Source organism: Danio aesculapii, chromosome 6 (genome assembly GCF_903798145.1).
Source record: "Danio aesculapii chromosome 6, fDanAes4.1, whole genome shotgun sequence".
Classification (NCBI taxonomy): domain Eukaryota; kingdom Metazoa; phylum Chordata; class Actinopteri; order Cypriniformes; family Danionidae; genus Danio; species Danio aesculapii.
Window position 1 is genome coordinate 12659428 of NC_079440.1, and position 13318 is coordinate 12672745.

At 40.2% G+C, this 13318-nt stretch overlaps 1 protein-coding gene across 3 annotated transcripts in view; it reads right to left on the bottom strand.

Annotated features, from left to right (window-relative positions):
* Positions 1-380: 380 nt before the first annotated feature.
* Positions 381-13318, bottom strand: part of xirp2a (xin actin binding repeat containing 2a) — a 64403-nt gene continuing 51465 nt past the window's right edge. For 2 of the 3 annotated variants that reach the window (XM_056459561.1, XM_056459564.1), the window contains 6 exons: positions 12935-13003; positions 12703-12769; positions 12503-12606; positions 2559-11637; positions 940-1073; positions 381-470 (listed from right to left, as the gene is read on the bottom strand). In XM_056459561.1, the coding sequence (XP_056315536.1) occupies positions 979-1073; positions 2559-11637; positions 12503-12606; positions 12703-12769; positions 12935-13003 (9414 nt within the window). In that variant the 3' untranslated portion in view covers positions 381-470; positions 940-978. The remainder of the gene's footprint in view (positions 471-939; positions 1074-2558; positions 11638-12502; positions 12607-12702; positions 12770-12934; positions 13004-13318) is intronic. The other variant, XM_056459562.1, reaches the window with a different exon arrangement.

Below are 13318 nucleotides of genomic sequence, written 5' to 3' on the forward strand. Positions count from 1 at the left end.
TGGGTCCATTTTCTGTACTTGGGATAGTAGTTTGCCTCTTACCTTCAAGTTCGTTATTCTCTTTACCTGAGAGTTCTGATTCGACTTGAGGAGGCCAGACCGGTTTCACTATCTTTATTTCATCCTCTACGGCAAATGACTTCTTTGGGGAATCAGTAAGGGGTGGCCACACGACTGCAATTTTATTTGCTGCCTTTTTAACATCATCATCAAAGTTTATCTTTTCTTCCGTAATATTCTCCGTAGCATTGGTGTCATTTTCTTTGGGGCTGTGAGTTACTTTTAAACTGACACGGGGATTGCTTTTCGTGTTAGGTGTTTCTGATATGTTGTTTTGATCCTTTGTACTCCAATGTTCTTTGTGGGGTCTTTCTCCAAACCCTTCATCATAGTTGCCTTTAGACTTGAAAAGTTGTTTATAGTGTGGCTTACAGTACATTCGTCCATGGAGAGAAGCATAGGTTCCAAGACTAAAGCAAAGAGGTACACAAACACAATTTGAATCTGATAGGAATTACTGCACTGTAAATGGCTCTATATTGTATTCTGACAACAAGAACAACTCGCATATCTTACCTTCCCACAACAGGAATTAAACATTCTCATTCAAATTGTATGATGCAGACCGCCAAACTTCTAAACTTCACGTTACATTAGCTTAGATTACAATGAACTAAATCCTAAATCGGACTTTTCATATTTCACTGTGATTCTGAATGTAATTTATATAAATATTATATTATGTATATATATATATATATATATATATATATATATATATATATATATATATATATATATATATATATATATATATATATATATATATATATATATATATTATAATATATTATGTAATGTAATAAAAATTATTTGACCAATCATTTATTTTTTTTTTCTATTCTTGTTCGCACGATTTATGGGAAAAGGAATGTTTACCTGAGCTGGCTGTTGCAGTGAGCACATCTAAAACAGGTTTTATGGAAGTTTTGCTTGTCTGCTATGAGAGACTCCATGGGATACACCCTCTTCCGACATACCTGACACAGTTCGGACTCTGGCACCCGTACTTTCTGTTAGTGAAAGAGAGAGAGACTGGCATTAGAAAATGGCTCCTTTCAGTTCATTTAGTACACACATTCACAGATTCACAAAGACAACAGTTCTATCATGACAACTCTCTGTGAGATTTAGTATAGTAATAAATATGGCAGTGTTAATGTGTTTGGCCTTGAGCTGCTATGCTACTGCTGCTTTGATTATTGGTGCAGAGCAAGTACTTGCTACAATCCACAAATATGCTGTCTGAGAATATAACACGTTGCATCTGTAAACAAAACATACATATAACGTCCACAGCAGATCTATCACATCAAGAAATTGTGTTAAATAGACATCTGATAGATGCCTAAACATAGATTTCTTGCCTAAAACAAGGCTAAATTTGGGTTGACAATAAACATCTAATAGACATCTAAGAATATCCCAAAACTAGACTAGTCATCAAATACACCGACTATTCTTAGACATTCCAGCAGACACACAACATCATAAGATGTTAATATTTGGTTAGATTTAAGTTGTGATGTCGGGTGACCAAAATTTAGTGTTGTGTTGGAAAGTTTCCAAAATCTAACATTGAGCCAACATCTTCATATTGTTGAACAACGTCCTATTGATGTCAAACACTCACATTTATTTAACCAAAATCTAACGTCTGATAGACATCATAGTGGTAGCATCCACACAACGTCAAGCTGTAACATCACTAGATGTTGATATTTGGTTATTTGTAGGTTGCCTTGCCTGTCCGACGTTGGACATTGATGCCGTTCTGACGTTGGGTTCCGACATCAACATGATTTTCATTTGAACCCAAAATGCAACGCCCCACGACGTTAGGGTACAATGTCAATCTGACGTCATGTTGACGTCCTATGCCTGCAGGGATCAATTAGACACGTTTTAAACACAAAAAAAGTAGTCGGGGTTAAGGAGGGTATCTGCAACCATACTGCAGAATACTAACACACAGCTCTAAGGTATTTAAATTCTGAGGGCAAACTCATTGGCTGATAAAGTGACAGCAACTAATCACTTGCGCCATGAGTTGATGATGAGCGTAGAAGCAGATTAGATGGGACCTATCTGCCTCAATAGAGTTTCATGATAGAACTTTGCACCACACAGTTTTATTGTATTTTTTACAAGTAGAGAGTGAGATGTGAACTAAAAATATATTAAAAGAAACAAAATGCTTAGTTAGTATAGTTGTTGGAATTCAATGACTACATGCTTTTAGAGAGGTGAAATACAAATGCAAACATTCCATATGGATCTGAACATAAACTTTAAATCTAAAAATTGTTCAGTCAGTAATCACTAAATAATCCACTTTAGAAGCACTCGATTATGAACTCAAACTGAAAGATCAAAATAATAGCACAGGCACAAGTAAAGCAACCATACAGGATTTGTCAAGTGTAAACACACCATCACTGATTTAGTCATCACTCAGTTTTCTTGTTAATTATTCCATGCTCATCACACAGGTTTACCGGTGACAACAGACTGGTGCTGGTGTGAAACAGTCTGTGATCTGTGTTGTTCAGACACTGTGAAGCCCAGGTTTTTAAAGACATTTTCACTCTCTGCCCATGTCTGCTGGAAGCTCTTTAGTAGCTCTTCAGCAGAGGCCTCTGGTGGAACGTCTAGGACAGGAACAGCCCCTTTTACTACATCTGCGTAAGTAGGTGGATCACCACGGGTTGTCACAGTCTGAGAGTGGGAGGTTATTTGATTCATTGAGCCAGTTACACTGTTCCCAAATTCATCTACAGAGGAGAAGTGCTCAGTTACACTCTGTGTCTCAGAGAATCCTTCAGGTGCTTCCTCTTGTTTTTCAAGGTTTTTCCTCTCTTCCCTTAGATACTGATGGGCTTGCTCACCCATTTCAAAGACATTCTTGAGCGCCTTAATATCAAAGCTTGGCATATCCTCCACCAAGGATGCCTTCTTCTCAGTTTCACCATCTTCTGTGTCACTTCCAAGTCTCTCTGTAATCACAATGGGGTCCTTCCGAATGTAAACTTTTGGCTGGGGGGACTCAAATTTGTTCACAAGCTTTGACAGATCAACCCTGGGCAAGTCCTCTAACATTCTCTCATGTGCATCTATGGATCTCGGGGCCTCTGGCTCATTATCATCTGCATCTGGTCCAAGACGCTCTGGGATGTCAATTGGATCCTTGCGTAAATAGGTACGACAAACGTCTGCTTTCTGAGCCTCTTCAAAGAATTCACGCTTGTCTTTCACAGTCATCATGGAGTCTCCATGGATATCTGTGACATCTATGAGGGATGATTCCATCATTTGACTCTCTAGGGTTATCTCTGAACAGCTTGATGAGCGCGACCCCTCCAAATCAGTCTGGACCTTTATCATGTACTCTGGCAAAGGCATGGGTGGTGGGGTCATGCCTTGTGAGAGTTTGGCCGTGGTATCTCTTAGTTTAGCTAGCTTCTCAGAGCGACTCATTGTAGGGGAGGGTGTGGATAGGTTCATTCGTGTTGGTGTTTCAGACCACCGAGGTGGAGGTGTTGGTGTAGCACCTGACCTGTGGGAGGGAGGGGGTGATGGAGTTACTCTAAGAGGGGAGTCAGTCCTCTTGGCAGACTCAATGCATATAAATGTAGGTGATGGTGTCCTCATTCTTAGCTCGGGTGGCATTTTGAGCTCTGCTATTCTTGATTCACTCTGACATTCTGTTTTTTTCTCCTCCACTACTTTCTTCTGAGTCTCAATTTTTGCTGAGCCAATAGTTATCTTAGATATTTTCTGTGTAGCTCCACCTACTATTTTCTTTTCTGGTGTTGACTCACTTTTTGCAGTCTCTGAAACAGAGAAATTTCCCTCTAAAAAAGTCAGTTTAGCAATGGCAAGGTTCTTTACATAGGTCATGACTTCTGTCATTTTCTGCTTGTTGTACTGAACATGGCTTAAATCTTCCTTCTCTTCAGAGGTAACTAGCCAGTCAGGAATGATACTCAGTATTGCCTTTAATGATTTTGGATTCATTTTTGCAGGGGCTCCTTCAAACTCTTTGATATAACTCAGCAATTTTTGAATCTCTTCACATTTTTGTGCATACAAAACTTCAGTTGTAATTGATACACTCTCTGATTTGGTCTGATCTTCTTTCTGTATTGACTGTTTTATGGCCTCCTCTCTGCTTGGCGGACGCTGTGGAGGTTTTATCTGCTTCTTGATCTGGAATTTATTTTTTTGTTGGGTGCTCTGTTGTTGAACCGTGCTCTGAGTTACCTTCCTTTCTTCATGGACCTGGACATGCTCCTCTTTCACTGCTTGATGTGACTGAATGACAGTTGTCTGACCTTGTCCTTGATGCACCTCTATAGATATTGCTGGTTGTATTTGATGTATCTCAACTGATGGTCTGGGTGCAACAGGTGGTGGCTGCTTAACTGCAGCTTGTTTTTGCTTCTTCAGATGGACTTCCATTTTGGCATCTTTCTTGGTTTGTGTAAATCCCTCAATTTTTTCAACTTTCACTTCAGATTTCTCCATAGCACTGCTGGATTTTTGGAGGCTCTCATGAGCTGTATCCATTTGAGAGACATGTTTTCCTGTTTCTGTAACTGTTTGCTCTGTCCTGGCTGTTTGAGCTATGTCTTTTTTCTCTTTGTCTTTCTCCATGTTCTCTACCTTAGGTACCTTAAATGTTTTAACCTTGAAGCTAGGGGTCACTTTTGGGATCTTTGTGGTTTGAGAGGGAACCTTCCTGACTTCCTGAGCCACATATGCCTCTATGCTTTTGATTTCCTCTACTTGAGAAGAAGTAGTGATCTGATTTTGAACACTTTTTGTGGACTGGATGCTCTCTTCTTTTACAGCGTAAGCTTTTGTACTTTCAGCTTGCTCTGCAACAGGGAGTGGTTGGAGTGCAGAGGCTGTACAACTTTTCTTTTCCATAGCAGCAGTAGTAGATGCCTGCCTTTTATCGGATATATTACAAGAGGATTCTGTGGCTGGTTTTTTAGCAACTTTGGGAACTGAAGGTTTGCTTATCTGAAAATTTGCAGGTGGTTTTTGCTTTGAAGGAATCTGTGGACTTTTTGGTGGGGCAGGTTTTTCTGACATTTCTTTGGGTAGCATGGCTGACTTTGGTTTTGTCTCTAGTTCTTTACGTGTTTCTTGCTGTGTCTCAATAGTAACTTGGGTCTGTTCAGGTTTCTGTGTGATTGATTCTGCTCCAGTCTTTATTTCACTCTCATTAAATAGTTTAGTAGGTGGGGGTGAGGTGGGAGTACTTTCTCCCTGGTTTTTTTCAGTCTCTTCTCTTTGTTTGCGATATCTCTCCTCTGCAAGCATGAGTGGGGTTTTGAATTTACTTGCATAAGGCCTTGGTTTTGGAGCAGCAGGGTCAGGAGGAGGTGGGAGCTTAATTGGTGAAACAAATGCCTTTTTAGGGCGTGGTGGTTCCTCAGCTGCAGCTTGAAGCACAGGTATTGCTGATGATGTTTTATTATTAAAGGGAGCTGGAGGCTCTGTTTTTTTAAACATTCCCTTTTGCTTGCTGATGTTCTCTGTAGTTTCAGTAAATGTGGTCGTACCTGATGCAACTGTTTCACTCTGCTCAGCAACTGATGGAGAAGGAGGTGGTGGTGGAGCAGGTGATGTTTGTTTTTTCTGCCATTTGAATGTTTTGGGCATTGGCTGCTTGGGAGGCTCAGGTGTGGGCACCTTGAACAGAGCTCTGCCTTTTGGCTTACCAGGTTGGGCAACTGAGCTGAGTTCCTGTTGAGATGGAGGAGGAGGGAGGAAGTCTTGGGGTGGAGGAGGTGGTGGGAAGAATTCTGTGTCTGTCTCCATGATAGGAGGTGGGGGAGGTGGAGGAGGAAGGTCACTGTCCTGTCTCATAGCCAGAGGAGGCCGTGGTAAGAGGGGTGGCTGGACCTCACTTTCTGCCACTGGTGAGGGAGGAGGAGGTAGAGAGAGCTCTGATTCAGAGGGGGGTGGAGGGGAACTTGGAGGTGGTGGAAAGTGAATCTCTGGCTGTGGTTTTGTCTTTTTTATCATTCCTTTAGGATTTAGATTACGATTAAGGCTCTTAACATTTTTCTCTGATTTTAAATTCTTGATGTTTTGCTTCTGGCTTATGGTAGTGCGCTCTGATGTCACAGTCGTCTGAACTTGTGTGACTGTCTTTGTCTCTTCAGTTTTTTTCATGCTAATATTAGTTTGTGATGTCTCAACTGATGCACTTGTTGCTAAAGACATAGCTGCAATTTCAGATTTCTTCTCACTTGTTTGACCTCCAACAGTCTTCTTTTTTATTAGCACTGGACTAGGAGTGTTCTGCTTTTGTTTAATATGTTGCTCTTTTACATTCATCTTTTGCGAGCTTTGAGAAGACACTTGTGAATTAGCAGCAGTGCTCATCTGCTTGGTAGTAGAACTATACACCTCAGAAGTCTGACTTTCTGAAGAATTGATGTCTGATGTCTTTTGTGTGCTGCTCTGCTGCATGTTTTTTACTGGTGGTGGATTTGTTGGCTTTTCCTCAGCTTTAGGTCCAACTGGGCACTCACGGCATGCTTGTTGAGAGGGGACTGGATTCTTAATTGTAACTTTAGCTTTCTTATGAGGGTTCATTTTTGATTTGTAGCTTGATTGCTCTTTTTTCTTCATCAAGGATTTAATAGTTCCCTGAACATCTCCCTTAATTACCTCCTCTTTCTCAACTTCTACTTGCTCCTGCTCATACAGGGATTTAATAGAGGATTTCACATCACCCTCTGTGCTTGGCCTTCTGTGCATACGGGGGGATGAGGTTGGCTCCAGTAAGAGCTGAATTGTACCTTTCACATCACCCTGTTCACTTACTTGGTGCTGAAAAACCTTCTTTTCAGTTGAAGCTTCTTGAAGACAAAGTAGAGCAGTCTGAATATCACCTTTAACTATTTTCTCCTTCTCAACCTCTTTCACTGCCTGCTTTGCCTCCTCCAGGGATTTCAGAGTACCTTTAATATCCCCTGGCACCAAGTCTTCAATAATTACCTCAGTCTTTGCAGATGTAGATTTTTCAAGAGATTCTAATGCACCCCTAATGTCACCAGGCACAATCTCTGGTTTTTCAATTCCTTTAGACTGGTTTTGAGCCTCCTCGAGAGACCTAAGTGTTGTGTTGATATCTCCTTTGATTATGTCCTCTTTTTCAATGACAACACATTGGTTTACAGCTTGTGTGAGAGAGTCAAGAGCTGCTCTCAAATCTCCCTTTACTATCTCCTCTTTCTGCAAGTTATGCAGGGAGAGTACAGGTTCCATCATAAACACCTGTACTGTGTTATTTACATCACCTGGTAGAATATCATCTTCAGCAACAGTTCGTCCTATTATTTGCTGGCTCTTTCTTAGAATCTGTTTTGTATGTTCTACATCCCCTCCAATAATCTTTTCTTTCACTTTTTCCTCAACCATTTCATCAGCCCCCACCTGAAGTTGCTTGAGGTAGTCCATTGCCCCAGACTCAATACAGGTAGAATAAAAACTGACATTTCCTCTCTCCGCTTCTGCCACAGTTATCTTAGTAGATGGGTCCTTTGCATCAGCATTACCTAGTAGCCTATGCATTGTTCCACGAATATTTCCACTAATTATATCCTCTTTCTCAACACTGCTCTCTGTTTCTTTATTAAGAAGTGAGTATATTGTCATTCTCACATCTCCTTTCTCATCTTCTTGAATCAGGATGCCCCGTTTGGAAGACCCTTCTTGCTTAAGCAAGCTATTAATTGCCTCTTGGATATCTCCTCTGATAATTTCCTCTTTCTCAACATTACCACTCTTGTCCTGACTAAATAGCTGTTGAACGGTTGAGTTGATATTTCCTCTTTCCTCCCTATCTATAGTGATTCCTCTCTCTGTTGTCTCACGTCTGTTGAGCAGGTTCATCATAATATTGTTGAGGTCACCATGTATTACCTCCTCTCTTTGGATTTCTGGAGTGTCCTGGTTTAGAAGTTTGTATTTAGCCATTCTTACATCTCCAATCTCATCTGCCTCAATTAGGATACCTTGTGAATCAACCATTTTCCGCGAAAACAGCTCTTCTAGGGTTGTCTTGATGCTCTTGCCAACAATCTCTGTTCTCTCCATGCTGCTCTCATTAAACTCTGTTAGAGGGGTGGTTTCAAACAACCATGTTGTTGTCTTCACATCAGCTTTTGGGATTTCCTCACGGGAAATTACAGTCTCTGTGTCATCGACATCCTTGATACGATCAAGTGGTTCTTTTTCAAAGAGCCACACAGACTGCTTAACATCACCTTTTACCACTTCTTCCCGCATCACCTTTTCCATTCCTTCATACTCAGAACCTTCAGCATGGATCTTGTCAATGGTGCGAGTTTCAAACATCCATGTGGAGCTTCTCACATTACCTCTTTGAATCTCACTGACACTAACAGTTCTCACACATTTCTCTGATAGGTCATCAGTTTCAAAACGCTGTTTGTTTGTTTTCACATCTCCCCCCTGGATGTCTGCTACAGTTTTAACAGCAACTTTCATGTCTTCTGCAATCTCATCTAAAGGTTGAGTTTCAAACCTCCACCTAGCTGTGCTGACATCACCTTTTTGGATATCTTCTTGAGTAACAGCTTTGATAACATAAACCTCATCTGTGTCTTTTATGGAGTCAATAGGCTTTGTCTCAAACAGCCACCTTGCCCCGACCACATCTCCCCGCAGAATTTCTTCCTTCGTGACGGTAGTAACCTCATGGTAGTGTCCTTCTTTGTCCTTGATAGCATACAGGGGTTGGGTCTCAAACATCATGGTGTAATTTTTTACATCCCCCTTTTCAATCTCCTTGTGTATGATACTTTGAAGTTTACTGATCTCAGTTTCAGATGACTCCTCCTGAATCTTATCTAATGAGTATGTCTCAAAAATGAAGCGACCTTTATCAACATTACCTCCCTGAATATCTGTTACTGTGCGTGACTCTTTGAAATCTTCAGAATTTGCCCTGATTGAATCAATGGATTGGTTTTCGAACATCCAGGTACAGTTCACAACATTTCCTTTCTGAATGTCCTCTGTTTGATGGCATTTAAGTTTCTGCATGGTCTCTTCTGATGTAGAAGTCATGATATCAGATGTCTGATTCTCAAAGATGTACTTCATCCTTGACACATCTCCAGAGTTAATGTCAATCTCAGTTATTCGCTTAAAGCCACTGTGATCCTCATCGTCTGTGATGTTTTCCAGGTTTTCGGTCTCAAATAGGAAGCGTACTAGACGTACATCCTTACCTTGCACATCATCTTGCTTTACTGTAGAAGTTTTCAAGATGGTCTCAGACTCATCCTTTATACTGTCAAGAGTCTGAGTTTCAAAAAGCCATGTGCAGGTTTTAACATCTCCTTTCTGGATGTCTGTGGTGTCTTCTGTCTTTGTTTCTACTTTCTCATACAAGACATCCATTGGCTGTGTTTCAAACAACCATCTGCAAGTTTTAACATCACCTCTTTGAATCTCAATGCTCTCATTTTTTCTGTTGTCTTCTTCCTCTAAGTTGAAATATTTAATGCCATCAAGAGGCTGAGTTTCAAACAGCCATTTGGCTGTTTTGACATCACCTGATTGAATTTCTTCTTTAGATATTCCCTTTATTATTTGAAACTTAGTGATGCTCTCATCAAACTGATCAATAGGACGGGTTTCAAACATCCACTTGCAGCTTCTCACATCTCCTTTCACAACCTCCTCTCTACGTACAGTTTTGACCTCATGGTAGTGCCCCAAGCTGTCTTGCACCGCATACAAGGGTTTTGACTCAAAAAACACTTTATTTGATTTCACTGATCCGCTGGTGACACCCTCTATGTGTATTCTTTGTGTATCCATACACTTGCTCAGGTCCATGGTCTCAAATCTTTCCTTGTAATTTGTAACATCACCCTTTTCAAGGTCCTCTAAATTAACAGTCCTTGTGATCTCTTTGCTCTCCTCTCTGATATGTTCAAGAGGTTTGCTTTCAAATACCCACTTCTGGTGTCTTACGTCACCTTTCTCTTCTTCTGAAGCTACCACCTTTTGTAGCTTGCCAACTTCAGGTAACTCTTTCAGATCCTCCATTGGAACCGTTTCAAACAAATGCCTAGCAGAAGTAACATCACCACCCATGATATTCTCTGGCTCCAGTGGTCTTGCATTTGTATCATCTTTAAGTTTATCCATTGGCTGTGTCTCAAAGATCATGCAATGTCTTCTCACATCTGCACCTAGGATCTCTTCCTTTTGAGTTTTTGTGCTTTCCCATTCCTCTTCTTTGATTTGATCAAGTGTCTTTGTCTCAAAGAGCCATCTTCCTCTGTTCACACCACCCTGGGAGTTTTCCTCCATTGAGACCCCACAGATTAATTTCACCTTGCTTGGATCTTTGCTGATCAGGTCCAGAGGTTGAGTTTCAAAGAGCCAGCGTGACGTTCTGACATCACCTTTCTCAGTTTCTTCACGTCGCACCTTGGTAATCTCCAGCATCTCACCAGAGTCACCACGAATGACACACATGGGCTGTGTCTCAAACATCTTGGTTGTCCTCTTTACCTCACCCTTGACTTCTTCAAGCTCAGACTTCAACTGCAGGAAGTGACTTTCGTCAATAGTCTCAGTGTGTCCAAGTGCATCCAGGTGCTGTGTTTCAAACAAGTACCTAGCAGTTTTCACATCACCCCCAGCAATGTCTTTAGTATACAAGACCTGTGTCTCTTGCTCATCCTCTTGGTAAATTCTGTTAAGCGAGTCCAGCGGTTGTGTCTCAAACAGCCACGTTGCAGTCTGGACATCTCCCCTTGCAAGCTCGTGTTTTCCACCGTGCTCTGGTAAGTCAGATTTTTCTGTACCAAGAGCATCAATGGGCTGTGTTTCAAACATCCACATAGTGTATTTCACATCTTTTCCAGCAATGATTTCTTGTTGGGCTATGTTCTTCCCCTCGTCCTCATCTGGTGTAACATCCTTAATGGAATCCAGGGGCTTGTTCTCAAACATCCAGCGCATTGACTGCACCTCACCTTTTAGGATTTCATCCCATTCCATATACTCTCTCTCTGGGCTGATGCACTTGCCAGGGCTGGTACTTCCACTGTTTTCAAAAACATAACGTGCTTGCTGAATATCTCTGCTTACCTCCTCATCACTGTCCACATAGGTTTGCTCTGTGTCTGTCACATCAGTAAAGAAGTCACGTTCCAAATTTTTACGCACTTCAGGATGAATGTGCTTGTAGAGACGCTTGAGTTCATAGAGGTTCCTCTGCTTAGAGTACTGTTCTTTATTCACTGCGTATTTGGATGAAGTAGATGCATCTGTTGGCTTAGGGGAAGGACAACGTTCTGGGACTTGGGAAGTTTCTTGAAACTGTTGTGTGGCAGATATTGGGTGGGAGAAGTGCTCAACAGCCTCATATTGTGAGGAAGCCATAGAGGATGTACAGGCTTCTTGCATTGTTTTGGTGACAGACATGGTCTCATAGCTACCTGTGGCAGTAGCCTTAGAGGAAGCATTTACTGGGGCCCAGGGAAACTGGTTGTAATCAAGATCAATCTTTGTTGTAATAAAAGAAGAGATAGAAAGACAAGCATAATATTTTATCAGTGCGTAATCATACTTTTTGATTATATATTTTATGTACTATACCTGTATGTAAAGAAAAGAACAGCATATATAGAACATTTGTTCTTGAAATGATTTGTGTATGTAACAAATAGTAGATGTTTCTTTAAATGTAGGTGCTTTTACCTGCAGATTTTTAATAAACTCTCTTGAAATATTTTAAGCTCCTATTATTTTGTTTGTATACATGAATTGCAGAAGAGTTGTTATTTTTTACTTTTTTATTTTACAACAAAATATTTTGTCTATTACATCTAAAATGACTAATTGTGTTGAATTTTGGTAAGAGATTTGTAACGTAAATGCAATTTCTAGCATTTTATCATTACATATTACATATAATTGAATAGTACTGGGTTGCGGCTGGAAGGGCTCCCACTGTGTAAAACATATGCCAGAGTAGTTGATGGTTCAATCCGCTGTGGAGACCCCTGGACTAATCTGAATCAGGGCGACCCCTGGGACTAAGCTGAATCAGGCACTAAACTGAAGAAAAATGAATGAAATAATTAAATAGCATTTTTTTGCATAGTTTGACGAATATTTTGTAAATTATAATATTTATTTTTGTGTGTAACAATAGCTTAAGTTCCATAATATGTCTGATAGGAAATATGCCTCATTTCATATATAAATAATGTTTTTTTTTGTTAAACAAATAATTTCCCCACATTTCATATATAAGTTTTTGACATAAAAGTGCCTGAAATTAAAGAAACACCTACACACTTAAACTACTTTTCAACCCCTGAAAGTAAAATATTTTCTGGCATTCATTAGTGTACTTTATTTTTACCTTAATATGTTTGGGTGGAGTGGCGTCCTCAATACTTTTTTCATGCTGCTGTTTCAGGGCTTGTGTAGAAACTTTTGGCAAATTCTCTCCTCCAATAACCATCACTGTTAAAGGTAAAAGACAGAATGAGGAAGAAACAATTATTGTGTTATAAGATACCCAAAATATATTAAAAAACACAATCTGCATATGAACTCTACCTTTCTCATCATAATGATCCCCAAAACTGGAGGCCACACTCTGTTGAACATTCTGGTCCAGAGAAACCTAACATAAAAAGCACCGCCACTTAAACATGTCTTTAGATGTAATACTGTTAATATGTCTAAACACATTGAATTTAACCAGCACAAGGTAGGAAAAGGAGGACTTTTTAGTCCATTTTAATTTTGGGGCATTAAACAACTGGGATCCTTTCTGACGTGGGTATACCTGAGTATTTGAGGTACTGCTTTCTTTAACACTGCTTTGTACTGTCACCTCTGATGAGCTCACCACCTGCTTTAAAGACAGACAACACCTGTTATTAAACAAACATAAGCAATATGCAACTCACTGACACTGTCTTTTTACACCAACACAGGCCCATTGGAAATTTGCGCTTCAGCCTACAGTACATTAGTAAAGCTGCCAAAACATACTTAAACATATGTTTTACAATACTATACTACACTACCTGACAAAAGTCTTCTCGCCTATCTAAGTTTTATAAACAAGAAATATTAACTTGACTTTTAGTGGATCATTTGGTATCAGAAGTGGCTTATATGAAAGGCAAAGGCCTCTAGATTATGCTTATTTTACCATAATAAAATA